This window comes from Zalophus californianus, chromosome 14 (assembly GCF_009762305.2).
Source record: "Zalophus californianus isolate mZalCal1 chromosome 14, mZalCal1.pri.v2, whole genome shotgun sequence".
Taxonomy (NCBI): Eukaryota; Metazoa; Chordata; class Mammalia; order Carnivora; family Otariidae; genus Zalophus; species Zalophus californianus.
In genome coordinates this window covers 46,915,270-46,942,466 of record NC_045608.1, presented here as the reverse complement: position 1 = coordinate 46,942,466, position 27,197 = coordinate 46,915,270, and the positions used below count along the sequence as shown (strand labels likewise).

Below are 27,197 nucleotides of genomic sequence, written 5' to 3'. Positions count from 1 at the left end.
CTGTTCCAGTATTACGAAGGACCTTGGTTCCCACTTGCCAAAAATATTAACTCTGACTTTTTGAGTATTTTCTTTTCAAGAAGACTCTTCTTAATGAATATATTTCTAGGAGGCGTGGCTACCAGTTCTATTGTTAACTGCTTGTTAAAACCTTAGGAAGGATTCTGTTATAGCCCACAGAGCACAGGGTCCCAGGTGGGAACAAGAGTAAGCCCAGGGTGAAGACTTCTTCAGCATTGTGCATGCTGACGCTAACTTGGCTCACGCTGTCTCCCCATTCTACTTCCTTATCTCTGTGCATGACACCTCAGATTTCTTTTCCTCTAAAAAACTTTTCTTGATTAGAAGTAGAAAATGAGAACAGGATTAGCTCACCCATCCCAAAATCAGTGTTCAAAGGAGATGATGTACTTGAAAATTAAAAATGTTTAAAAATGCAAGTTATCTGTTTTTTTCCTGTGATGGGAATATTATTCCCCCAATCTTCAAATGACTATCTATCCCCTTACCTTTTAGTTCTCGGTACAACGACATCACTTCATCAGAAACTTTCCTGACCATCCTAACTAAAGAATTTTTCCCTTTCCCTCTTGTTGATGCCCATTAATCAAAGACCACCAGGAACACACTGTAATCCAACAAAGCTGGGCTTTTAGATGCTCCTGCCAGCAAGCAATCGTGGCAAAACATGGGACATTCTCAGTAAGAAAGTCCATAATGGGGCTTTAAGGGCTTGGGCTTGCATTCAAGGAAGCAGGATTTACTCTGATTGGGAGCTGTTAGGAAATGGGAGTCATTCTGTGATCAGGTAACTTTATGAATTTATCTTGGAGGCAGGAGGAGTAGAGTGGGGCTGAAGTTGCCGCACTCACTCGTGGTAGCTGGGAGAGGTCATGGTAGTGGTTTGCCCGGTGTACTTGGTTTTGTCTATGCTTAGACATGATTATAGAGTAGTGTTGTTGTTGTTGTCTCATCACGAGGACAGAGTGAGCTAATCTTATGTTAATGTGCCATGAAATTGTTACATTCCATAGGGGAACACCACCATCTAGCTCTGAGTGCCAGACCAGCTCCCAGCAAACAGGTGAGCTTTTTCTTTCCCATTTTAGCCCATTATCCTGTGTAATTTTCTTCACTGTATGAATCCGTACCCAACAATCATAGAACTTAACATATTTTTATTGTGTGTGTGACCTATCTTTATATATGTATGTACGTACATAAGCTCTGCGAGGGCATGGCATCATCTTCTCATTCATCACGTGTCTCCAATGTCAAAAGCAGCCCCCAGCCAGCGTATGGTATATATTCAGTAAATATTAGTCTAATGGATGCATAAATTAGGTGCTTGGGGAAAAGGCTCATACAGAGGTGGGGAGAGCGGTTCACAAAGGGAGGTGAGGCAGTCCATATGCCCGATGCCTCAGCCATTTCAAGTCACCTCTGCGGGTGCCAGCTCACCCCCCACTAGGATGCCTGACCTGGGAGGCTGGGAAACTACTCATTCCAGAATGAATGCCCTTTTGAATTCTAACTAAAGAATCCCGTGAGATTGTAAAACAGTCAAATCTGATTCTATCTGTCCAAGTAGGTATAAAAGATATTCTAGTCCTTGCCAGTTTGGATTGTTATTACCTTCAGGAAATGGAACCTAAAAAAACAAGGTCTTTTAACCTTTATGCAGGCGCCATCATCAAGTATCTTCCCAGAACTTTTGTTTTAATGTCCAGGCCCAAGCTTCCCATACATATGAAAAGAATGTCAATGAATATAGGCCTTTTAGGCTCATTAAAATACCATGGTAGATTTGGAAATCACTCTGAAGCTTTCAAAGAAAGTATTCCAGGTAAATATGTTCTCTACTGCAGTTAAAGACTTAAAGGCTATTAGTGACCATTTTAAAACAGTAGTCTTAAAAATATTCATTGAATCATTTTCCCAAAGCTAGCCAAAATTTGTATCTAGGAGACAATAATGATGATTTATGTTTATATCTACTATTTGCATATTTTACTACCACTGTTTGCTTGTTTGTTCTTAATGCCTTCTGATACTTTTTCTTACACAGCTACTGAAAACTTGCTAGTTTGGTTGAATTCAATAAATATTAAATGCTTATTTTGTGCTGTATACAAAGCATTATGTGATTCATTTCCAAGAAGGCTAAGAAAGAATAAAGGAAATTATATAACTGCGCCTTTTCCACCTATGTGTGGCACACTGGATTATCCTAATTTGTGCTGAAGGAATTCAAAATTATTAGCATTAGTCAGGCCATGTTTAGCATATCTTGTGAAGCTGATATATACTTAAGCTGCAATAGGTGCACTTTTTTCATGTACTTTGGAAGGACTCCAGAGCCAGCCTGTTTAGGTACAAATACTGACTTTGCCAGTGACTTAGCTGTGTGACTTAACTGCTCTTTGCCTCAGTTTCCTTTTGCCTCAGTTTCCTTGTCCGTAAATGGGGATGATGATGATTGTATCTATTTCATAGGAGTATTATGAAAATTAAATGATCTAATCTATGTAAAGAGCTTAGGGTATTGCCTGGCATATAGTAAACATTCAAAAATATTATTTGTATTATAGGTTATGTTATAATATGTTGCTATCATATCTTATTCTTATCATAGAGTTTAAAGAGCTGTATAATTAATAAACACTTCTAGTAAACATCCCTGCAATGTTCCATACAGAGAACAGTATGAAGTTTCATTCTCCACCATAGTCAGTATTTTTTGCTGCTTGCTGTGTGGAAGGTTCATTATGGTTCCTGGAGATATGAGTATTAGTAAGACTCAGTTCTTGCCTGAGACACTCCCATCTCAAATCTCAACAAAACTCTGCTGTGTATTTGGAGCAAAACTCTCAACCTCTTACCTACTTTTTCTAAATGTATTTGGGAAACCAGTTTTTCCTCTCTCCCATCTCCCGTGACCTACACTGGTTGTCTAAAGTGATTCTTATCACCACTGTGTAGCTCCATTGACATGATCTTTGTACAATGCCAAGCCAATTTCCTCTGTTAACTACTCATTTATATACCCATTCCCTCTCTTCTTCCCAGCACTGCCATCCTCCCAGTACACAGAGCAGAGTGGAGGAGGGCAGAGAATGGACTGAGAGGGCAAACGGACAGTCCAGAACCGCAGTCAGTCTGGGGTTTGGAGCCAAGGAGAGAACATAAGCAGGTGGGTAGAGTGGTATAAACCACTTCCAGTCCCATCCATAAAACCTCCAGTACCCTCTGTCTCTTGCTCCAGTGACTCTGGAGTCCATGTATGGACAGTGGTGGTGTTCACAATGGAAGCAACGTGGGTCTCTGAATGACGGTTCAGAGCAGAACTCCATCCTGACCACACTGCACTGAGGCTTCAGTATTGTTTGTTTCAGATGCCAGATGGTGGTAGGGGGCTGAAGGGAATGAAGCACACTGATGACTCCCTAATGTGCCTCCCCTCAGGTTTCTTCTCTCAGTTGAGCTTCTGAGCATGTCCTCTTTCTGTAAGTATCTGTAAGACATTTATTTATATTATTTATAACTTGTATAAGTGAATACTTTAGATGTCATCTTAAACTCAAAATTTCACAGCCGAACTCAAAACCTTCCCCAAACTACCTTGTTTTCATATATACAGTAGTCCCCATTATCCGCGCTTTCACTTTCCACTGATTCATTTATCCGTGGTCAGCCGCAGTGCAGAAGCTGATGATCCTCCTTCTGACATATCCTCAGAAGGTCAGTACTTCAATAGCTTAATGCTAGGTCACAGGGCCTACATCAGTCACCTCACTTCCCCTCATCATGTAGGCATTTTATCATGTTACATCATCACAAAAAGAAGAGTAAGTACAATGCAGTAATATATTTTGAGAAAGAGAGGCCACATGCACATAACTTTTATTACAGTATATTATAATTATTCTATCTTATTATTAGTTATTGTCATTCATCTCTTTGTGTGCCAAATTTATAAATTAAACTTTTTTTTAAAGATTTTATTTATTTATTTGACAGAGAGAGACAACAAGAGAGGGAACACAAGCAGGGGGAGTGGGTCAGGCTTCCCGCTAAGGAGGGAGCCTGATGCAGGTCGCTCAATGCGGGGCACTCGATCCCAGGACCCTGGGATCGTGAGCCGAGCCCAAGGCAGAGGCTTAACAACTGAGCCACCCAGGCGCCCCTATAAATTAAACTTTATCATGGATATGCACATACAGGAAAAAACATAGTATAGTAGGGTTGGGTGCTATCTGTGGTTTCAGGCATCCACTGGGGGTCTTGGAATGGACCCCCTACAGATAAGGGGGGACTACTGCACCCTGCCCTTCCATGCTATTTATTCATTGAGTTGGTCATTTCAGAATATTTGGTGAGCCTGGGTCTGTGCCTTCATCTGGGCTATATAAAGATGGAAAAATAAATAAGACATGGTTTCCGATTTCAAGAAGCCCATAGTCTGATGAGGTGAACGTGTAAACAAGTAAATGAAAATGTGTTCTGTGCCATGACTGTAGTCAGTTGCTTCCTCTCCTTTACACCTCACAGTAAAGGAGTCAAGCATGTTGAGTCCTTCCTCTGTCATATCCACTTTCTTAGAGGATTATATTTGAACGATCACCACAAGACAGTCTCCATCCTTTCTTTCTTCACTCAAGTCCTGTTTTCACCTTTCCACGTTCTAGATCTGCTGTTATTCCTTAAATACTACTTTGTTCAGGAATATTTTAAAGTTTTATCTTTTCCTACTGAAGCAAGTCTCAGTTCTTGAGCTTGGCTTTCAGAGACCATCAGATCAGTTCCCCTCATGCAGTTTATATCGCTCTACCCACCTGTGTTTTTTCTTTCCTGGGCTCCAAATCCCAGACTGATTGCTCTGGACTGTCCATTCATGTGCCCAGTCCCTTCTGCACCCTTCTCTGCTTGGCGTAAGGTGCTGCAGGGGTGTGCATTGTAACTGCCAAGCCCTGCCTGTTGTGACACCCCCTACCCGCCTACCCCCACTGCTCACCTTAGTTCAGGCCCTCTCATCTCACCCCAGACTACGGCAGAAACTTCTCAGCATGTCTTCCTGACTCCAGATGCTTCCTCCACCCCACAGAACTCTGCCCTGACAGCATCACTTGGATCGTGCCGGTCCTCTGTTCCAAAGCCTTCCCATCTTCTGCACTGCCTGTCTCAGTAAGGGTGCCTCTGTGTGCCAACTGCCTGTTTCAGACACATGCTGTCTGCACTCTTCCTTGTCCCTCCCCTGTCCCATGCAGTCAGTCACCCTGCTCTTCCTGTTCTGTCACCTAAATCTCCCCTCTATCAGTTCACTGCTTCTTTTCTCCATCCTCAAAGTTCTTCCCAAAGTTCAGGCCACTCTGATCTCTTGACTGGACCACAGCCACAGCCTCCTAACTGGTATTCTTGCCTCAACCATCACTCTTTTGTAATTAACCCTTTCTCCACCTTGTCACCAGACTTCTCTCTTTCTGCGATAGACATCTAATATTGAGACTCTCCTTTTAGGTTTTAACTCCATGTTTGGTTTTCTTTTTAAAGATTGTATTTATTTTTGACAGAGAGGGAGAGTGCACAAGCAGGGGAAGCAGCAGGCAGAGGGAGAAAGAGAAGCAGGCTTCCCTCTGAGCAGGGAGCCGGAACCAGGGCTCAGTCCCAGGACCCTGGGATCATGACCTGAGCCGAAGGCAGACGCTTAACCGTCTGAGCCACCCAGGCGTCCCTTAACTCCATGGTTTTGAGGATGAATCTCAAACTCTATGACACCATGTAAAGGACCTTCAGGATGTGGCTTCCATTTATCTCTCCAGTCTCATCTCCTCATCCTGACTCTCTCCAGCTGCGTGGTCAGCACCTTAGATGTAGCCTCACGGAACCACTTTCACTTCCCACAGCGAGGCCCGGGATTGCTTACCTGCAGGCCTGTCACGTGTTACTCCCTCTACTTGGAATGCTCTTCCCCTCCACCCCCCCCAACACACAATGTTTTGGACTTTGCTTTCTTGATGGCAGTGACTATGCTTTTCTTGATCCTTGCATTGCCAGCAGCTAGTCCCGTGCCTGGCATCTGATGGGCTCTCTATTCAGAGAAGGTACATAAATTGTTCATGGTCAGACACCTGGTTAAGTGGCAAAGGGCCGGGATTCAATCCTGTGTTCTGATTCTAAATTTTGTGTATATTCCATGTCATTATACTGCCTCCCACCTTGGATAAAACATCTTAGACATACTTTTGAGTCCAGTTCATTCATTGATTCAACAAATACTTATTAATTTCCTAATATGTGCTATCCACTGTGTCAGATAAAGGGAATAAATTGGTAAACAAGGCATTCCCTGCCTTCAGCATACTTCTAGTCTGATGAAAGACATAGATAAATAAAGAGGCCTTAGTAGCACAGTGTGATAAATCTTGTCAGGGGTGTAAGTACACAGTGAGAAAGCCTATAGGAGGGGCACATAACCAGTCACAGGGAGTCAGGAAAGGCCATTAGAGAGAAGTGATTTCTAGGCTCAGGCTGCATGAAGAATAAGCCTCAGCAAGATGAGGTAGCTGGGAAAGAGAGTTCAAAGCACAAAAAAAAAAAAAAAAAAAGGGCCGAAGTCTGAAAGTGTCAGAAACTGTGTCAATACAGGGAACTGAAAGTTGTTCATAATTGCTGAAGTGCAAGATACCACAGTGATAATGAGACATGAATCAGGACATTGTGGGGCTTTATGATGCTGAGGAGTTTGGACTATACCCCAAAGCCATTAAAAGGCAGAGTGGAATTTCCAAGTAAAAGAATTATTTGATCAGATTTAAAATTTGGGAATATCTTTGACTACAAAGTATATAGATTAGGGTTGGGTGTGGTGGGGTAGAGGAAAAGTTAGGAAGGGGAGAATGGCGGGAGAGAGACAAAAGTGTGTGCCAACTGAGAAGGAATGAATATAAGGGGGGGAGCAGGCTTTAGGGCGGGGGGTGGGGAAGGAGAAATTGTCCTTTTAGTTGTACTGAGTTTGATGAATTGGTGTGTGAGTCAGAAGCTCGGGAGTGATGTTGGGACACCAGTTACAGGTTTGAGCATGAGCATACAGAAGGTTAGTAAGCCGTGGGAACACAGGGATCTCGCCCAAGAGGGGTCTGAGGAGAGGGAGAGTTGGGACAGGACTTGCAACCTTTAAGGGAAAGGCCAAGGATAAGGGGCTTGGGGATACTGAGAGATGAGACATTCTCAGGAGGAGGGAAAGGGTTACTGGTGTCAAATGCTGCCAAAGATGGAATAAAGTTAGGAGTAGTAAGGATCCATTGGATTTTGCAATCAGGAGGCCTTTGGTGCCCTCAGTGGGGGCCTGTTCAGTGGAGTAGTGGGAAGAGCAGCTGGGGTTCAGAGAGTAGAGAGTGAGAGGAAATGGAGAGCGTCAGTATACACCACTCTGTCAAGGAGTTTAATTTTAACTGTGAAGGAGGAAAGAAAGAAATGGGGTACTACTGTCTGGCAGGTCGGTTTGCAAAAGATGGCACAGGCTAGAGAAGCCCCGTGTAGCAGGTGCACTGTAAGAGCACACGAAGGTCCAGGAGAAAGGGAACGGACCGAATGCGGTGCTGAGGAGGGGAAGAGGAGCCACGAACACGGGCGCAGGCTCTGGCCTTAGATATGTTAGCAGAAAAGGAAACGTAAGAAAGGGGGTGGGTGCAGGTAAGCTTGTTGCCTCGGCGGTAAGAAGTCTAGGGGGTTCTCATCTAGTGGCTTTGGTCTCCTCGGTAGCATAGGAGAGTTGAGTTGAGAGTGCATGGGCGCAAGTGGGGTAAGGGATGTGAGGAAGGGCCGGACACAAAGCTCAGCCCTGGCCCCTTTTATTCTCTGTTCTTCTCGCTCCCTAGGCCTTCTCCTGCAAACTGCCTGCCTTCAAGTGGTTATCTTTAGCCCAAGCCTCACGTCTGAGCTTTCAGCCATCCACCTGTCGCCCATACTTGAGCATCTCCAAGGCTCCTTCCCCGCCCTGTCCCTCCAGCTTCAGCTCAGAGCTGCCAGTGGACGACAGGAGACTGTTAGGCAGAGCGGAGAAGTCCGTGCGTGTTTAGCCTCACCCACCTGCAGCATGGCCTCCCACGTGCAAGGCCCTACCTGGCTTGTATGCGCGCCCCCCAGTTTTGCTCAGACTATTTCATCTGCTTAACAGGCCTTTTCCCAACCCGTGTCCACAAGTTCAAATCCTAGCCACCGTAATGACTTAACTTCAAAAGCCATCTCTTTGAAAAAAAAAAAAAAAAAGCCATCTCTTTGTAAAGCATTCCCTGATAGCCCTGGCAGGAAAACAAAACTTTCCTCCTCCTGTTCCTCATTTACCTAAACTTTTCTTACTATTCTTATTCTCCGTCTCGTGGTGTACCTGCTGATTTACAAGTCTTGGAGTGTCTTATCTGCATGATTTGGTTGGTAAGTTCTTAACGGCAAGGTTGTTGTCAGAGGCATCTTTTCTTTCTCAGCCCAGAGCATGTATTTACTCGCAAAATCATGTCATTTACTAAGTTAACGTGTTATTTACTGACTAATGAATGAGTGAGTTAATCCACCATGTGAATGACATTCTCTGCTCTGGCAAGTCTTTACGTGTCATTATCCCAATTTTCTTTCCTCTGGTAATCCCATGCCATGTCATGGATATTTGTGGGTGATTCATAAGTCCGCTTCTAGCCCTAAGCTCTTGTCCAAGAGAAACTCCTGAATTTTCCGTTTCTTGCGGCATCTTTCAAATCTATGCAGAATGTGCTCATTTCCCACTTCCTGGTATTTCCTATCTAAAGCTGAGGCTGAGTGTCAAAGCCACCACTTCCAAATGTCTTCTCTATTCTAGTCCTCACTGATCTACTCTTCCCAATCCTTGGGGGTGTTACTGTGGCTTGTCTTTTTTGTTAGTTTTCATTGTATACTTCGCCTCCAAAATTAGATTGTAAGCTTCAGGAGGCCAAGAATTTGTGTATAAATGTATCACATTTTTGCTGTACCTCCTTCGCCCCCGCTCCCTTCTGCAATCTCTTTTCTCTCCAAGTCTCTTTTAGTTGAGAAAGCACTAGATACCAACAGAGGGCAGTAGAGAGCAGAGAGACTAAGGATGGGAGGAAAAAAAGGCCACATACTAGGACTTAACTAAGATTTCTCTACTTTCTTTAGCTTCACAGAAGCAGGCGTGACTTGCTTCATTCTAGGCACTTGATTTTGAAAGACAAAAGTACAAACTGTGTATCACAATGCCATGACCAGTTGGAATGTGAGGACAGGCTGGAGCATCTGGGAATGAATGTAAGCCTGGAAAAGAAAATCAAGGCAGTTCATGCTAGTTGTCTTTAAATTTCTAGAAAAATGGCCTGTGAAAGTATAATTAAACGTAACAGGTGTGAGCAGTATGGAGGCGGCATTTGCCCCAAGAAGCACTTCTAACAGTAAGCATGTTGGGGGTGGTGGGGGGAACGTGGTTTGAGCTTATAGGGGTGGAAAACTTTTCCCTTCTAGGTTCTTTGGCTGGTCTAATGATTAAATTGACATAAAACCGATTAATACGAGAAAAACAAATTTTGTATGTACCGGAGCCCCATAAAAACATGATACTCCCCTGCAGTCAGGGAATGGAGACTTTATGCCATCCTGAGCTAAGGAGAAGGGGAAAGAGGCCTGGGGCTTCAAAGGGGAGGAAGACAATCAGAAGAAGATGAGAAGAGCAAATGTTTGCCATGCTATGTGGATAAGTCTTTTCTGATATAAAGTTATCTGTTAGTACTAGCTCTCTTCCTGCTACAGGCCCCTGATCTAAATTCTTTTAGGCAGTTAAGGGGGAAGTAAAAATCTCTTCCTGAATCTGCTGGAGCCCAATTGTCTTCAGCTTGAAAATATCCACATACCAAAGTGGCACATTCTGGGATTGTGTATTCTGCCCCCCTCAAGCTGCTCTGTAAGGCAGTGATCTGCCCGTCTAGGAATCTTCCTTCGTTGGGTATGAAGAAGAATGAGGAGAGTTTACGGTAGTGGAGAGAATCCAGTACTGTACATCTGTAGTGTATTTTAACATTCATTAAAAGCTACCCCACATGTCATGTTATTTGAGCCCCATAAGTCTTTAAACTTTTTAGAAGAATGGCCTGTGAAAAGGGAATTAAACTAATTGGCTTTATCTTGAGGACCCACGGGTGAGAGCTGGCTGGAGCCAGCGTTTGCCTTGGGCGAAGAGACTTCCTACCAACAGCAATCTTGGCGGTGGGAGGCTGGCAATTGAGCTGCCCTGGGAAACCGTGATCTGCCGCTTTAAGAATTTCCCAGCCTCAGGCTGTGGAAATACCTCTTCAGAATGTGGTTGCCAGCGATGTGGCTTTGGGTTTGAGGTTGGACCAGATGATTCTGATGGCTTTTCCAAATCTAAGATCCAGAAGTCTGTCGTTTGATTGATACTTCCAATTCAGGCCCAAAGACCAGTCCATCAAATCCCTGTGCTGAGATCTTCATGACTTTAGTAAATGAACCAATATTTCATGCTATGGTAACTCATCGAGAGTAGGGCCTTTGACCCGGCTGTTACCAGGTGTTGAAAGGTGACTCAGAACAGATAGGGGAGGTTAGTGAGACTCTGGAAAAGAGGTGGATTTTAGAAGGCTCAGAAGAGCAGGGACCAGTAGAGACCCTAAAGGAAGACGCGGCTATTGAAAAGAAAGGCCGCATTGACAGGGTTGTTTGTTAGAGATTAAGAACAAGGGAGAAGAATGCAGGGAAGGGGGGTAGTGGTGACATGTTAGGCTCTCTCTGGGCTCAAGGAATAGAGTGATGCTTAGGTTTCATCAGGTAAAGAGAAGGATTTGTTGCAACAATATAGAGGTAAAAGCAGAAACATCTGTGCCGCTCTGAAAGCTTGATGAAGATACGAAGGCAGCCACCACTTAGTCCCCTCTCAGCAGGGAGCCTCACCCTTGGCTCCCTACTCCAGAGTTCCCACACTCTGGGGTCTCTCCGCTTTTGCTTCTACTCCTGATCATCTTTTTTTCTACTCTCCTTTGAGCCATCCCATGGTTTCTGTTCTCTGCCTTCACTCACCTCTATGCCTTTATGCATCTACCCTGGCTAAAGACTGTACTTTGTAGACTTCACAGTTAGACCCAGAGAGAATCCAGATGGTTTAATGCTACTCAGTGGAGAGCTTTTCTGTTGGGCAGAGAGTATCTACCAGATCTGTGGTAAACCTGCTAGAAAGGGACCATTCAGGTAGGCCCTGACCCTGTGCCTTCTGCCGAGCCAAGAATAGCAGGTTGCGTAAGGAGGCTCTCAAAACAGGGCTATGGGAGGGGCAGACTCTCCAAGACTTTTAAGAAGGGGTAGTGTAATTGTCAGGCAGCCAGGATGGAAAAGCAGGGTGTATTTCATGATGAATAGAGCTAAGAGCTAAAGGTGGATCTGGAATAGAGCTAAGAGCTAAAGGTGGAGCTGGAAATATTGCCCAAGGAGCCTTATGGGAAAAGCTATGAAAGAGAAGGGCTTGATTGAAAAACAAAAAAGAGGCTGTAATGGGCATTTCTGTGATGGTGGCTGCCCATCAACCATTGCCTCTTCTGGTTATAGCACTGCACCACGACTCTGTGTGTGTGTGTGTGTGTGTGTGTGTGTGTGTGTGTGTGTGTGTGTGTAGGTGAGGAGTTACTTCTCCTATGGAAGGTAATCTTGTGGGATTGTCAGCCAAAGTCAATCTCTCCCTCTCTTAATTTTGCCTCTTCTGAAGATAGATAGTATAGGAAAACAAAAATAATCAGAACTTATTCCTTGGAAAAGCTATAGACTAGCTTCTCCTGCTCTAATCCCTGGAATGCCCTAGTCCTGCCCTCGCCAGGCCAGACTTTCAGGCCTTTCTTTGATACTGCAATCAATTCCCTATTTGCTTGTTAGCCAATGTCAGTGCTTATTGCTTGCAACCAGGAAACTATAGGTAAAGGAGACCTTTCTGAGCTTTTTGTGTGGGGACCCAGCAAAATCAATCATTGGTAGAAGTTCAGTTGCTTAAGAGGGACAGGCACAGAATTAAGTCTAGCTAAAAATAATTTAATATCTGAAAATAAGCCAGCTTATTTATGTTATTAAGTAAACTGGGTGTAATGGCACAAATGACAAAAAAATTTTTAGACAGTCAGCTTTTAAGAGAGAAAAACCTCCAATGACCTCATAGCATTTATGGCCTGGAGTGAGTAATAACTACAAAGTACTTAATATGTAGGTATAGGGGATGGTTAATTTCCCCCAACTCAACAATTTATGTGGATTTGCCTGATGACATCTGACCTGCTTTTCAGCATTCCAGGCAGTAATTACCCAAAGCCCTCCCCAAAGTCTCAGTCTATAAAATCCTCCTTTTAGTAAGATTTAACAAGCCTTTAGTGTGCTCCTACAGCACTTCAAAGTCACACTGGTACCAGGGGAGTGTTCGTAAAACATACAAGGCACAAAGTGCATTCTAGGGTGTTTCAGGCTTAAGACAAAACTGCAGAGACACAAACATCAGGTACTGTAATCTAGAGGGAATCATTGGGATGTGGAGAGGAGAACAGTGGTAGAAAGCTGTGGGCTCCTAAGTTTACTGAATCAAGCAAACAAAAGAATACTAGGTGGATCTAGTCTGCACCAGGCAGTGGGCAATTCTGAAGTGCATCACCATCTGAAGAACTGATTAATTTTTCAATTGGGTCAGGCAGGCATGGGAATGGCAGAGCCAAGGCTCAGTTACTCACAAAGCCCCTCTCCATACATCTAGAGCTTCCATTTCTATTCCTATTTACGTGCATTGTAGATAAGGATGACATAGTTACTGTAACATGCTCCATCTGCAAAATTATTTTTTAAACTTTTTATTATGTTAATCACCACATTACATCATTAGTTTTTGATGTAGTGTTCCATGATTCATTGTGTATAACACCCAGCGCTCCATGCAGAACGTGCCCTCTTTAATACCCATCACCAGGCTAACCCATCCCCCCACCCTCCTCCCCTCTAGAACCTTGTTTGTTTTTCAGAGTCCATTGCCTCTCATGGTTCCTCTCCCCCTCCGATTTCCCCCCTTCATTCTTCACCTTCTGCTATCTTTTTTTTTTAACATATATTGTATTATTTGTTTCAGAGGTACAGATCTGTGATCCAACAGTCTTGCACAATTCACTGCGTTCACCATAGCACATATTCCATCTGCAAAATTAAAATACCTATCTTCTCATAAGCTCAGAAAAGAGTTTGGAGAAAATATTTATTAACTGTTTCCAGAGGTTCTACGTCTGCCAAACGTTTCTCAAGAGAGAGTTTGACGTGATTGGGGGAAATGTAGTAATTTCTTTCTCGTTCTAGAACCAATATGGTAACTGCTAGCCACATGTGACTATTAAAAATAATTAAAATTAAGCGCAATGACCAGCCGGCCTATAATAGGTTCTCAATACATGTTTCCAAAATCGAATTGACAGAAAAACTATAGTTCCTTAGAAATGATACCTATTTATTTTTCATTACAAAAATCATTAAATACACTGGAAAATACAAAAAAGTCCAAAAATTTTTCATATGCTCATAATTTCGTCTTTTTTAGTTATGCATAAATTTTTGAAGTTGCAATTATACTAGAGTTTGAAACTTCATGTTGTACGCTGTGTAATTATGTCCTCTGGCTAGACCTGTTGTGCATTGAGTATGAAGAGGTAGGCTCTTTATGAAAGATTTGATGAGGGGAGGAGATGAAGGAAATTTGTAAATCCTCTTCTCTTTAAGCATCCTTCACTGGTACCTATCTTATAAGTTACACCTGAATGGCATTTGAAGACCATCCTTTGACACGTGAAAAGAAGGTGTAGCCAATTTACACTGCCAATTAAGTCCCCACGGGTAAAGTCGCAAACAAAGTAGAAAAGAAAAAAATCTAGGCAGCTGGGTGATGTATTTGTTCATAAATTTCCAGAGCATTAACTCGAAGCACCGGCTTCAGCCTGGGAGGCTTCCTCTCCCCGCCACCGCTTCTAAGTATCAGGTCCACTTCTTCCGAGTCGGGGTGTAGTGGACCGAGCACCATGTTTTGGCACTCCTAGCTGCCGTTGGCAAAGTCTGAACCGGCGTCTGCGGTCCAGGCAGGACGGGAGCGTGCGGGGGCGGGCGTGCCGGGCGGGGGCGGAAGCGCTGCTCGGGGCGCCAAGCACACGCCTGGAGGCCAGCGCGCCGGTCACGTGCCGCACGGGCCCGACACAAATAATCCGAGCGTGCGCGCGCGGTCGTGGGGCGAGCGGCGTGGTGGGGCGAGCGGCGTGGTGGGGCGGTGCTATCTCGCGGAGCCGTGCCTGGCCGTCCCGCGCTCCGCCCCGTTCCCGGGACCCCGGAGACCGTCTTTCCGCAGGGCCACAAGTCTCCGGCTGTGCCAGCCAGAGTCGGTGCCAGCCGTTTCATCGTCGTGGCCCCCCACCCCGGGAGCTCTGGGAGCCCGGGTGACCGCGTAGGTCAGTTTCCGTGGCCGGTTCCTGTGTGAGCGGGCTCCCCCCCTGCCTGGTGCCCGGGGAAGATCTGTCCGCCCCTGGTGGGGGGTGCGCGGGCCTCTCCCGCGCCGTCGCCGAGGCCGGTCAGAGTCGTGGCGGGGTGATGCTGGGCTCCCAGCCCGAGTTCGGTTTCCCTGCGGCCGCTGGCTCTCCGGCGCTGCAGCGAAGTTAGTTGTTAAAAGTAGCAAGATGTTGGCGTTCGTTGCACTTTCACTCCGGGTGCTACGACTTCGTGCTGGTGCCACATGCATTCTTTACCAAGTCATCAGCTGCGTGCTTTCTCGGGACTTGGATGTGTGCATCTTAACTTTTAGTTTCCTACTCCCGTGAGGAGACGACTGATTCTCAGTAGAAGTCACGAGCTGCCCATGTGACCATCTCAGTGTGCCTCGTGGTTAATTCGACAAGCATGGAAGACTATCAAAGGGATTCAGAAACAGTATGAAAGATTGCCGCTGCACAATAGAAACAATGATTCATTTACCCCGTGACCCTATTGATTGGCAGAAGGCGCTGAAAGGGTCTTTCTGATTTAGTTAATCCTAGTTTTTCATTGTCAAAGTCGTTGCTTTATGCAGACGGGGTTGTGAAGTTGAACGGTTGGCGTTGTGATATTAACTTAAGGCTGCTCCAATGTAGCAAACTTAGCTATTAGGCTGTTGTGGATTTGGTAATATAATTAGCTTTAACATCAGTGATGTGTTTTTCCTGAAAGCTTCAGCCTTAGCATTGTAGTTGATGCATTATGGATAGAGTTCGGAATATCCTCACTTCTTTGCTAAGCATTTGGAAGATAATTTTGTTGACTGAGGGCTAGCGATGTTTGCGTACTAACCCTGAGAACAACGAATTTTACGCAGCCAGTATTGTAGGTGTAATTTCTGAATTCCCCAGTTGAAACTTTAAAGAACTCTGCGTCAATTACCGAATGGTTACAAAATCCATCCTCTTCTCATCCGCTAGTTCTACAGGAGGGGGGAAGAAAAAGAAAGTTGTCAGTAACAGTTTTAAAATTTATCGCCTTTTTGTTTTCTCCCTGGCAGCATTGAATATTTGATGTTCAAAACAGGAGTTAACTGCCGCAAGTTGAGTAGATTTATCTGGAGCAGTTGTTTTAACTCTGTGTAGGCTTTTGCCAAGGTCTCTTTATCAGATGACACTTGTTAAACATCTCAGCAGAATCTTGTCCCCAGAAATTTGTGGTGGGTGGCTAATCCTTGTCTAGAGGCCCTTCAGTCTTGGAGGTATTATTCAAGCAGGACTTAAACCTGTAAATCAGAGCAGCTAGAAGTTGTTTCTAAAAAGCATCACTCCCCCCACTCTTCCCTTAGGACAGAAGGAAGTACTTGTTTTAAATCAACAAGTAGGGGAATACAGCCAGGTGTGTGGTTTTGTTTTGTTTTGTTTTTTAGGATAACATGGTGCAGTGCCTGTTAAATTTTTCTGTTCGTGGTTTTATTTTACAGCTACATCTGTATATTTGATCTTTTCAAGTTGGAACTTTAGCCCTTTCTTACCTCTTCACATTAAAAGCTGAGCTTTTGTACTTTATGTATTCACTGAGAAAAGTAGTAGAAAGTAGAAATCAGCTTAACGAGTAATATGTGAAGGAGAGAATGAGCTAGCAAGTGCACACGAGAAATTTGAAGTGGTTAGAAACCATGTCAGTTCTTTCAAGCCAAGTCTGGTGGTAATCAGAACTTTTTGAATGACTAGTAAATTCTTTACAGTTCCTAGAAAGAGGGCAGGTGTGAGCCATGTAAGTACCCAATTATACCAATCTTGCCAGAATTCATTAATGAAGTGTTAGATACCATCAGGTACTTTGTACAATTTAAATTGATGATTATGATGTCATGTAAGTATCTTACAGGATACTCTTGATCCCTAGAAGTGTTGGATTTTCCCTCACTTATCTGACTTAAGCCACTATAAGGTAGGCAAGTATAAGAAATAGTTTTAAAGCTTTTTCACTTAAGTATAGTTGACATACAGTGTTGTTAGTTTCAGGTGTACATCCTGGTTATTGCACGTTCTGTACATTAAGCTATGCTTACCATGATAAATGTAGTTACCGTCTGTCACCATATGTAATTTTTAACACTTTCAGTAAGAGGAACTACCAGGTCACTCACTTTGAGTTCTTGTATTAGGCAGCAGATAGGAAATATCTGTGTAGTAAAAACAGTCTTTGTCCATTTTCCTATCGTGTGACAGTGGAAAGTAACTGCACGTTTTTACTTTGTTAAAGCTTTTCTTTAAAGAGACACTTCTGACGATATGGTAGATAACAGATATTATTATGTATACCTAATTTGATTAAGTTTGGAAGGTAATTTTCAAATGTGAAACAAAATGGAGAACATTTAAATACCTTTTATCTAAAATTTAAGGAATTTTATCATTAAAAGGTAACAAGCTCCGTGTTAGAGTATTTTTACTATTTAGAACTGGATTTATCAAATATGTGGACTTTTCTGCCTTTTGCTTCTATAGATCCAAACTGCTTGAAACAGTAGTTAATCGTTTTCAGAATCTGTCAAATCCAAATCAGGGTTGCATCTAAGAGTTCTTGGTTATTACAGCACCTAAAATGTATAGCAACCTAAGATTAAACAATTTCATAAAGCAGGGCCAACAAGCTTACATAATTTTCACAAATTTCGATTAACACTTTAAACCAAATAAAGGTAAAATAAATACACAGCAAGTAGGATTATTCTTTTAATTTGTTTGTAGCAGGCATCCAGGTTCGTGTGAGTACATGACAAATACGAGGAAGAGAAAATAGTGTAAATATGTCAAATATAAAGTAAATAATTTGGAATAAACATTTTTACATTGACTTCAATGGTTTACAAACTGTAGTGTGACATATTACAATTTTAGCTACTTCTCTAATCATTTCTCCTCCAAAGGAAGCAGTGCTGTCTATCAGGGCACAAAGGCTTATTGGAAGGAAGTTGTAAAGTTTCACTGAATTAAAAATTAAGCGACTTTTTAAAAAATTTTATTTATTTATTTGAAAGAGAACGCACAAGCAGGGGGAGCGGCAGGCAGAGGGAGAGGGAGAAGCAGGCTCCCCACTGAGCAGGGAGCCCTATGCGGAACTCAATTCCAGGACCCTGGGATCATGACCTGAGCCAAAGGCAGACGTTTAACGACTGAGCCACCCAGGCGCCCACAAATTTATAGTTTTGTATATGTTTATATGCGTACATATGTACATACAGGTGTATCATTAGAGAACTCACTGATTATTTGCTAGGAGTTAGTAAGATTGAGGGCAAAATTTATTTTCTTGCTATTGCCATGTTTTTACATAGTAACTTCAATTTTTAAGATTTTTTCACTTTAAGAGAATGTGATAATGGGGGGGAAAAAAACCCCACACCATTGAGCTGCTAGCTACTCTGGAATGCAGTGCTAACTAAGTGCACTACAGATTTTTATGTTAGATTTAGTTTGTAAGATATGTTCATAAATTTAATTTTTCTCACTATTCAAATTCCTAGTATACATTGTTTCAAATATTGTAATAATACCAAGCATAAAAGCAGTATATCTGAGAATTTTTAAAATCACAACATGTAGTCATGGTAAATTCTGAATAATTAGGTTCCCTTTGACTTTTTCTTTAAATTTTTTTTGTGTTAACCACCATACATTACATTATTAGTTTTTGATGTAGTGTTCCATGATTCATTGTTTGTGCATAACACCCAGTCCTTTGACTTTGATAGTACAAAACCTATTTGACAATTGTAAGAGCCATATTTCAGAGCTCCCTGACTTTTTTTATTGTAAAATACACATACAATTTTTTTTTTTTACTAATTTTAAGTATGCTATTCAGTGGCATTAAGTACGTTCACATTGTTGTGCAAGCATTACCATTATCCATCTCTAGAACTATTTCATCATCCCAAACAGGAACTCCCCACTCCCTCCTCCAGCTTCTAGTAACCAGTATCCTATTCTCTGTGAATTTGTCTACTCTGGGTTCCTCCTATAAATGGAATCATATAATATTTGCCCTTTTGTGTCTGACTAATTTCACTTAGCATAATATGTTCAAGGTTTGTAGATGTTGTAGTGTGTCAGAATTTTCAACACTAATTCATTGTATGTATATACCACACTTTTTTCCTATTCACCTGTCACTGGACATTTAGATTGCTTCCACCTCTTGGCTACTGTGAAGAATGCTGCTGTGAACGTGGGTGAGCAATTATCTGTTCGAGTCCCTGCTCTAATTCTTTTGCGTATATTGTGGGTCATATTTTAATTCTGTTTAATTTTTGAGAAACTGCTATACCTTCCTGACGTTTTAGGATGCCCAGTGAAATGTTGTTCTATGTATGATTGAATAAAGTTAGCCTGATATCTTTGAATCTTAACTTTTTAAATACTGTTAAGAACTCAAAGGACAAATTGTTTAGTATTTTGAGTTTATGGTACTCAGGTGAATTAACTGATTGTTGAACTTTATTCTTTGATTTCTTCAGGAATTTTCTACTTTGATTCTGTAGAAATTAAACTTGAACAATAAAGGAAAATAATTCAGCTTACGGTAGACCTCCAGCCAAATTTAGCATGTCACGATTGTCCTTTAGGCTACGAGTTTTAGGGTCTTTGCCAAATCTCAAGAGTTGTGAGGGCTACGGAATTTATCCGCTGTATTGAATGGGCATTTAGTGGCATGGATGGACTGACTTATCAAGTATGGAGATCAGTTTAATTAGGTAACTTACAGTGTTTATAAAACAAAATATAAATTTCCTTTCTACAAAATAATTTAGAAGCCTAGCTTCCTCAGGCAGGATGGGAAACAAGGCAAAATAGTCTGGAGTCTCCCAGTTTTTGAAGCTCAAAATATTTTTTGTCTAGTTATTTCCTTGAAAACATTCTCTTGGTCATTAAAAATCAATGTATTTTATTTTTTTAAATCTTTTTTTTTTTTTTTAAGATTTTTGAGAGAGCGAGAATGAGAGAGAGAGCACATGAGAGGGGGGAGGGTCAGAGGTAGAAGCAGACTCCCCGTTGAGCAGGGAGCCTGATGCAGAACTGGATCCCAGGACTCCAGGATTATGACCTGAGCCACCTAGGTGCCCTCTCAATGTATTTTAAAAAGAGAGCTTGGAATTGCATGAATGTGAAAAGAGCAGTTGAAAATATCCACAAGATGATGGTGAAGAATATTTGTTGATAGGCTCTGGCTCAAATCCATTCTGATCAGCTGCATTAACGAATTGCCTTTTTCTTTTTCTTAAACATCAGAGACAAAGCCCCTTTCTGAAATAAGCTCATGATACCAAAGAATGTTTTTTTAAAAATTGTTCAACATGTGAATTTGGATTCTTTTATTTGGCTTTTTTTCCCTAAAGTTAACTATTATTCCTAGAAATTAGTTTATAAGTTAGAGATGTATCAAATTAAATAGTAATGCTTAGTAATCCTAGAGTGTATATATATATATATATATATTTTAAAGTTCTCTTTTTTGGTATGATTTTAATTTCCTGTGGCATATAAGGAAAAAAAAAAAACTTTGGGCGCCTGGGTGGCTCAGTTGGTTAAGCCTCAGACTCTTGGTTTCTGTTCAGGTCATGATCTCAGGTTTGTGAGATCGAGCCCTGCATCGGGCTCCCCGCTCAGCAGGGGCGGGGGGAGGCAGGGGTTCTGCTTTAGATTCTCTCTCTCTCTCTGCCGCCACCCCCCCCCCCCGTGCGCACTTGCCCTTTCTCTCTTTTTCTCTCTCAAATAAATCTTTAAAAAAAACTAGTTTTGTTATTAAATAAAGGTGTACCACTTTATAACAGGCATGGCCTTTAGGCCTTCTTATAGGGAGGTAGAATTTCTTTGTTCTCAGAGAACAAAATAAATCTATGTCCGTTCATCTGTCCACCTATTTAACGTTTGATTTCCTGCTGTGTTCTAGGCACCTTGCTAGGTACTAGGAATATAGTGGGGAACATAATGGACATGGGACCCTTGTCCTATTCAAGTTTAACAGTATAAGGAATTGCAAAGAAATGACTACATGAATCCTTACAGACTGAAATGTGGCAAATACGGTGAGGGATCTGGTTGAGGTTGGGAATGGAGAGGGCAAGTCAGACCTCCTGAGAGATGTGGAAAGTACCTGATTTGTACACTACAGTACTTCTAAGTTCCCCTAGTTTAAGGTCTGGTTTTCTTCATTAATGAGCCATCAGAGTTCAGGGCAATACCTGAATGTGGTAAGCCTTCAATTAAGTCCCCTTGTGTGACACTAGTGACAGGGAAGTTTACGGTGGCCCTGGTGGTGGTAGGGAAGCTGCAGCTTCGTGTGGATGTCACATTGGACACCTTCCTATCCCGTGCTGATGACTACCTGGATGCCTGCCTAAGGCACATGGTTTTAGGTAGTAGTGGATATTCTAAAGTTCAGGTCTACATAGTCAGCAGTGGATTCTTCGTTATGATTCTTAAAATGGAGAAGTTGTCATGCCTTGGTTTGGAATGGTTTCTTTGTAGCATAGTTGTAAGGAACATAAAGATGATTATACTGGTCTAGTTAGTACTGCTAGCATTTTAGGAGATTTACTCAGTTTTTCAATTACAGGCATTTTTGGAGTTGTGCTATTTTGACTGTTAGAGCCACTGAGAAATTATCTTGCTATAAAATGTATTCTTACTGTTTTCTGCTCTTAACACTTATAAAATGATTTGTTCAGGGGAGTAAGTTTTAAATGTATATGTGATTTTATAAACTTGTTTCTACAGGGAGATAGAAAGTGTCAGGTTCCCCCCCATTCTAAGGTAATAAAAGTTTATAAAAGAAATGTAGGGGAAATAGGAATTTATCTTCAAGGATATTACTTGAGTCCTAAGTTTTACGGTCAGCAAACTTCTGGAATTGGCTAGACCTGCTGATAGACTAATTAGTTTTGATGGATGTGGGGTTAAAATTGCTTTGAAAGTGACAGCTTGTCCAAGTTGCCAGTAGAATGTTTTAAACAGGCACCTCCATTAAAACCCATGGGAGTTAGGCAGAAAGCCGCAAGAGATTTTCTTTCTTTTTCTCCTGTTTTGGTGAAATTTAACTGGCTTTATTCCCTTCTTTTTTTTTTTTTTTTTTTGATGTCTGATCGTATTTATTTGTCACTCATAGAAAATCTCATTTTTGACTGGACTCAGACTTAGAGGTAGAGGCTCTCAGAGAAGACAGCCTCCGTCTCTTGGCAATCTGTTCCTGGCGTTTTTCTTTGGCCTCCTTCATTCTCTTGGCCAAAAGTTTAGCATATTCTGCAGCCTCTTCCTTATTTTTCTTAGTGCGCTGCTTCTTCAAAGCAATACGCCGCCGTTTGTGCTGGAGGACTCGTGGAGTAACAAGACGCTGAATCTTAGGCGCTTTGGTTCTAGGTTTCTTCCCTTCTTTGTTTAGGGGCTTTCTCACAACATACTGGCGGACATCATCTTCTTTAGAGAGATTGAAAAGTTTGCGGATTCTGCTGGCTCTTTTGGGCCCCAGGCGACGAGGCACAGTAGTATCAGTGAGTCCAGGAATATCCTTCTCCCCTTTTTTTACAATGACCAAGTTGAGAACGCTGAGATCGGCATCCACAATGCAACCCCGAACGGATTTGCGCTTTCTCTCTCCAGTCCGCCTTGGTCTATAGCAGGAATGCCCCTTACTCAGCAGCAGGCGGACACGACCATGGGTCAAGACACCCTGCTTCATGGGGAAGCCCTGTTTGTCATTGCCACCACTGATTCGGACCACATAACCCTTCCATTCTTCACCCAGAGCATCAGCAGCAACTTCTGTGGCCATACGCTTCTCATAAAAGGTACGAAGTTTGCGTTCATCGTCTACTTCAATGAGTTTCTGGCAGCCAGTAGCTTCATCCTGAAGCAGCCTACCGCCTCCGAGGCGCCACGAAAAAGAGCTGGCTTTATTCCCTTCTTAATTTTAACATAAAACAATCTATTTTATTTACCTCTTACACTCGCGCCCCGCCCCCCCCCCCCATCCTGTCTTATAGTAAGAGTTCTCTCCAACCCTGTAAAGATATCTAAGACTCCGTTTCTCTTCTGAGGAAATTGGTAGCCATCGGACGGAAGTTCTTCCTGGGCTACCTGGCCTCCCCCACCAGCCCCTTAAGCACCGTCTGCCCTGCCTGTGGCCTCCGTGCCATGCTGCTTTCTCTTGGGCTTTTTATCCACCTACTTGAGGCCCCTCTAGGAGCTTCTCAATCCCACATCCCTCCTTTTTCCTTTATGTCAAGCTTTTCCTGTTTCTGGCTCTTTCCCTGAGGCCTGTAAACAGGCCCAGGTATCTAATATCCTGAAACTGGAGCTACCACTAGCTCTTCAGAATGAAGTTACTTTAAAGGAGTCTGGTGCCCTCTCTCCTTAATATCCCTCATTCATTACTCAGTGTACCCTCATCTGTTTTTGCCTCTGTCATTTGCACTGCAAGTATTGAGTTCATCAGTGACCTCTGATCGGCCAAACCAGCCAGCGTTTTCAGACGTTGGCCTGGTGCTTCCTTTAACATTTCACACCCGTCTTCTGACCCCTTTGAAACTCTATCCTCTCTTGGTTTCAGTGCTATCACCCTCTTCTGTCCCCTTCTCCAACCTTAGTCCTTCTCTGCTAGATCATAGTCACTGGCTTCCTTCCCTTAAATGTTGGTTTTCTCCCTGTGAGCAATCGTATTTACTCCTCTGACTTTAATGACCACTGATACGCTGACGACTGACTCCCACCATGTGAATTCTAGCCAAGAACTGTGTGCTTCTGCTCAAGCTGCTGCCTGGACCTCTCCCTGTTTTCCTGCAGGAGTTTCAAACTCCTCACTCCCGACACAGAATCACAGCTTCACCCAGGACCGTTCCTTTCCTGACATTTGTCCGTGTTAGCAGCTTCCTTCACCCTGCTGGTCTTGGTGAGCTTTCATTCTTCAAGTTCCAGGCTGAAAGTCACTTTCTCTGTGATTCCTTCTATAACTGATGCAGACGAAGAGCTGACCATGCGCTTTGTCCCATACAGTCACTGCGCCTTGCACACATTACTATTCTTGGCACGTACTGGGATGATTATTGGCATGTTCGCCCTGTTTCTGAAGGGCAGAGATTGTGTGGTCATCCTTGTGCCTCCAGTGCCTGTAGCAGCCCGTCTTTGGTAGGCATTAACAACTGCCGTGGTTAATACGATATTACAATGGACTGTTTAAGTGGGTAAGATTTATTTGTATTTTTATCATTTTACTTTTTTTCATTGTAAGTGCACTCTTTAATCCCCATCCCGTTTCCCCCATCCCCCTCATCCTCTCCGCTCTGGTAACCATCAGGTTGTTCTCCTATCGTTATTACTATTAGACTCTTCCTTGGTTTGTCTCTCTCATTTTTCCCTCTTTGCTTGTTTTATTTCTTAAATTCCAAATATGAGTGAAAGCCTATGGTCTTTGTCTTTCTGTGACCTATTTTGCCTAGCATTATACTCTCTCACTCCATCCATGTCCTTGCAAATGGCAAGATTTCATTCTTTTTCACAGCTGAATAATATTTGTGTGTACATCTTCATCAATGGACAACTGGACTGCTGTAGTTTGGCTTTTGTAAATAATGCTGCAGTAAACATAGGGATGCATATATCCCTTTGAATCAGTCTTTTTGAATTTTGGGTCTAAGTACCCAGCAGTGTGATTCCTGGATTGTAGGGTAGTTCTATTTTTAATTTTTTGAGGAATCTCCATACTGTCCTCCAAATGCACCAGTTTGCATTCCCACCACAGTGCACGAGAGCTCCTTTTTCTCCACATCCTCGCCAACACTCCTTTCTTGTTTTGTTGATTTTAGCCATCCTGACAGGTGTGAGGTGATACCTCATTGTAGTTTTGATTTGTATTTCCCTGAGGATTAGTGATATTGAGCATGTTTTCATGTGTCTGTTGGCCATCTGGATGTCGTCTTTGGAGAAATGTCTGTTAATCTGCCCATTTTTAATTGATTATTTTTTGGTGTTGAGTTGTAGAAGTTCTTCATATATATATATGAAGTTTATTTTTTTTAATTGCTACATCCATTGTGGGGCTTGAACTCACGACCCTGAGATCAAACGTTGCACAGTCCTCCAACCGAGCCAGCCATCCACCTCTAAATTATGTATTTTGGATACTAACCTTTTATCAGGTATGTCTCTTTGCAAATATCTTCCATTCAGTAGGTTGTCTTTTAGTTTTGCTGATTGTTTCCTTCACTGTGTGGAAGCTTTTTGTTTTGATATTGTCCCACCACTGTATTTTTGCTTTTGTTTCTCTTGCCTCAGGAGACCTACCTAGAAAAATGTTGCTATGGCCAATGTCAGAGAAATTACTGCCTGTACTGTCTTCTAGGATTTTATGGATTCATGCCTCACATTTAGGTCTTTAATCCATTTTGGGTTTATTTTTGTGTGTGGCATAAGACAGTGGTCCAGTTTCATTCTTTTGCATGTGGCTGTCCAATTTTCCCAACACCATTTGTTGAAGAGACTGTCTTTTTCCCATTGCATATTCTTGCCTCCTTTGACAAAGATTAATTGACCACATAATTGTGGGTTATTTCTGGGCTCTGTCTTGTGTTCTCTTGATCTATGTGTCCATTTTTGTGCCAGTACCACAGTGTTTTGATTATTACAGCTTTGTAGTGTATGTTGAAATCTGGGGTTGTGAGATCTCCAGTTCTTTTTCAAGATTGCATTGGCTATTTGAGGTCCTTTGGGGTTCCCTACAAATTAGGATTGTTCTAGTTCTGTGAAAAATGCTGTTTGTGTTTTGATAGGGATTGCATTAAATGTGTAGATTGCTTTGGGTAGTATGGACATTTTAATAGTATTTGTTGTCCTAGTCCATGAGCATGGAAAATCTCTCCATTTGTTTTTGTCATCTTCAATTTCTTTTATCAATGTTTTATAGCTTAAAAGTACAGGTCTTTGGGGCGCCTGGGTGGCTCAGTTGGTTAAGTGACTGCCTTCGGCTCAGGTCATGATCCTGGAGTCCCGGGATCGAGTCCCACATCGGGCTTCCTGCTCAGCAGGGAGTCTGCTTCTCCCTCTGACCCTCTTTCCCTCTCGTGCTTTCTATCTCTCATTCTCTCTCTCTCAAATAAATAAAATCTTTAAAAAAAAAGTACAGGTCTTTGATCTTCTTGGTTAAGTTCTTTCATAGGTATTTTATTATTTTTGTTGAAATTGTAAATGGGGGCGCCTGGGTGGCTCAGATGGTTAAGCGTCTGCCTTTGGCTCAGGTCATGATCCCACGGTCCTGGGATCAAGTTCCGCATCGGGCTCCTTGCTCAGCAGGGAGTCTGCTTCTCCCTCTGCCTCACCCCCTGCTTGTTCTCTCTCTCTCTCTCTCTCTCTCTCTCTCTCTCTCTCTCTCTCTCTCTCTCTCTCTCTCGCAAATGAATGAATAAAATCTTAAAAAAATGTAAATGGGATTGTTTTCTTAATTTCACTTTCTGCTACTTTATTCATAGAAATGCAATGAATTCCTATGATTTTGTATCCTGTGACTACTGAATTCATTTATTAGTTCTGATAGTTTTTCGGTGGAGTCTTCAGGGTTTTCTAGATATAGTATCACATCATCTGCAAATAGTGGAAGTTATACTACTTCCTTACCAATTTGGATGTCTTTCATTTTTTGTCTCATTGCTGTACCTAAGACTTCTAGTACTATGTTGAATAAAAGTGGTAAATTTGATATCCTTGTCTTGTTCCTGATGTTAGGAGAAAAGCTCTGTTTTTCATCATTGAGTATGATGTTAGCTGTAGGTTTTTTATATATGGCCTTTGTTATGCTGAGGTGTGTTCCCTTTAAACCTACTTTGCTGAGGATTTTTATGAAGAATGGATGCTGTACTTTGTTACATGCTTTTTCTGCATATAGTTAAAGGTTAAAAACCATATGATCATTTCTCTGTTGATGTATCACTTTGATTGATTTGTGCATATTGAGCCACCTTTGCATCCCAGGCATAAATCCCACTTGATCATGGTGTATGATTTTTTTAAATGTATTGTTGGATTTGGTTTGCTAATGTCATTGAGGACTTTTGCATCTGTGTTCATCAGAGATATTGGCCTATAGTTCTTTTTTTGGTAGTGTCTTTATCTGGTTTTGGTATCAGGGTAATGCTGGCCTCGTGGAATGAATATGGTAGCTTTCCTTACTCTTATTTTTTGGAATAGTGTGAGAAGAATAGGCATTATTATTCCTTGAAATGTTTGGTGGACGACTTCTGTGAAACCATCTGGTCCTGGACTTTTGCTTTTTTGGGAGTTTTTTGGTTGCTGATTCAATTTCAGTGCTGATAATCTGTTCAGATTTTCTTGTTCTTCTTGATTCAGTTTTGGGAGGTTATGTTTCTAGGAATTGATCCATTTCTTCTGTCCAATGTGTTGGCACTAATTTTTCGTAATATTCTCTTACAGTCATTATTTCTGTAGTGTTGATTACTTCTCTTTCACTTCTGATTTTATAGTTCTCTCCCTCTCTCAGTCTGAGTAAAGGTTTATCAATTTGTTGATCTTTAAAAAAAAACTAGCTCCTGGTTTCATTGACATTTTGCTATCATTTTTAATATTCAAGTATCTTTTTCTGCAGTTTTGTATTTTCATACAGTATCTTGGTTT

General features: G+C 42.2%; 2 protein-coding genes across 7 annotated transcripts in view; one reads left to right on the top strand and one right to left on the bottom strand.

Annotated features, from left to right (window-relative positions):
- Window positions 1–1,052: 1,052 nt before the first annotated feature.
- The window catches only part of OSBPL1A (oxysterol binding protein like 1A), a 223,603-nt gene continuing 197,458 nt past the window's right edge, over window positions 1,053–27,197 (top strand). For 2 of the 6 annotated variants that reach the window (XM_027576568.2, XM_027576563.2), the window contains exon 1: window positions 18,738–18,754. The gene's annotated coding sequence lies outside the window, so the exon portion shown is untranslated. Of the gene's footprint in view, window positions 1,085–3,069; window positions 3,194–3,395; window positions 3,507–14,361; window positions 14,496–18,737; window positions 18,755–23,670; window positions 23,759–27,197 lie in introns of those variants that run through there. The other 4 variants (XM_027576566.2, XM_027576564.2, XM_027576565.2 and 1 more) reach the window with 4 other exon arrangements.
- On the bottom strand, window positions 21,637–23,076 carry LOC118356242 (40S ribosomal protein S6-like). The gene is made up of 2 exons (XM_035723868.1): window positions 22,962–23,076; window positions 21,637–22,481 (listed from the first exon to the last, which is right to left on the bottom strand). The coding sequence occupies exons 1-2, from the start codon at window positions 23,074–23,076 to the stop codon at window positions 21,694–21,696; spliced, it is 903 nt and encodes a 300-aa protein (XP_035579761.1). The 3' UTR covers window positions 21,637–21,693.

What these genes read in the sequence shown, in the direction of transcription:
- LOC118356242 (XM_035723868.1), bottom strand. Translation starts at nt 23,076, where the DNA reads ATGTTAAAGGAAGCACCAGGCCAACGTCTGAAAACGCTGGCTGGTTTG. An exon ending in AGAGGCAAAAACAGATGAGG is followed by an intron (nt 22,482 to 22,961) that starts GTACACTGAGTA and finishes GTTAAAATTAAG; the next exon opens with AAGGGAATAAAGCCAGCTCT.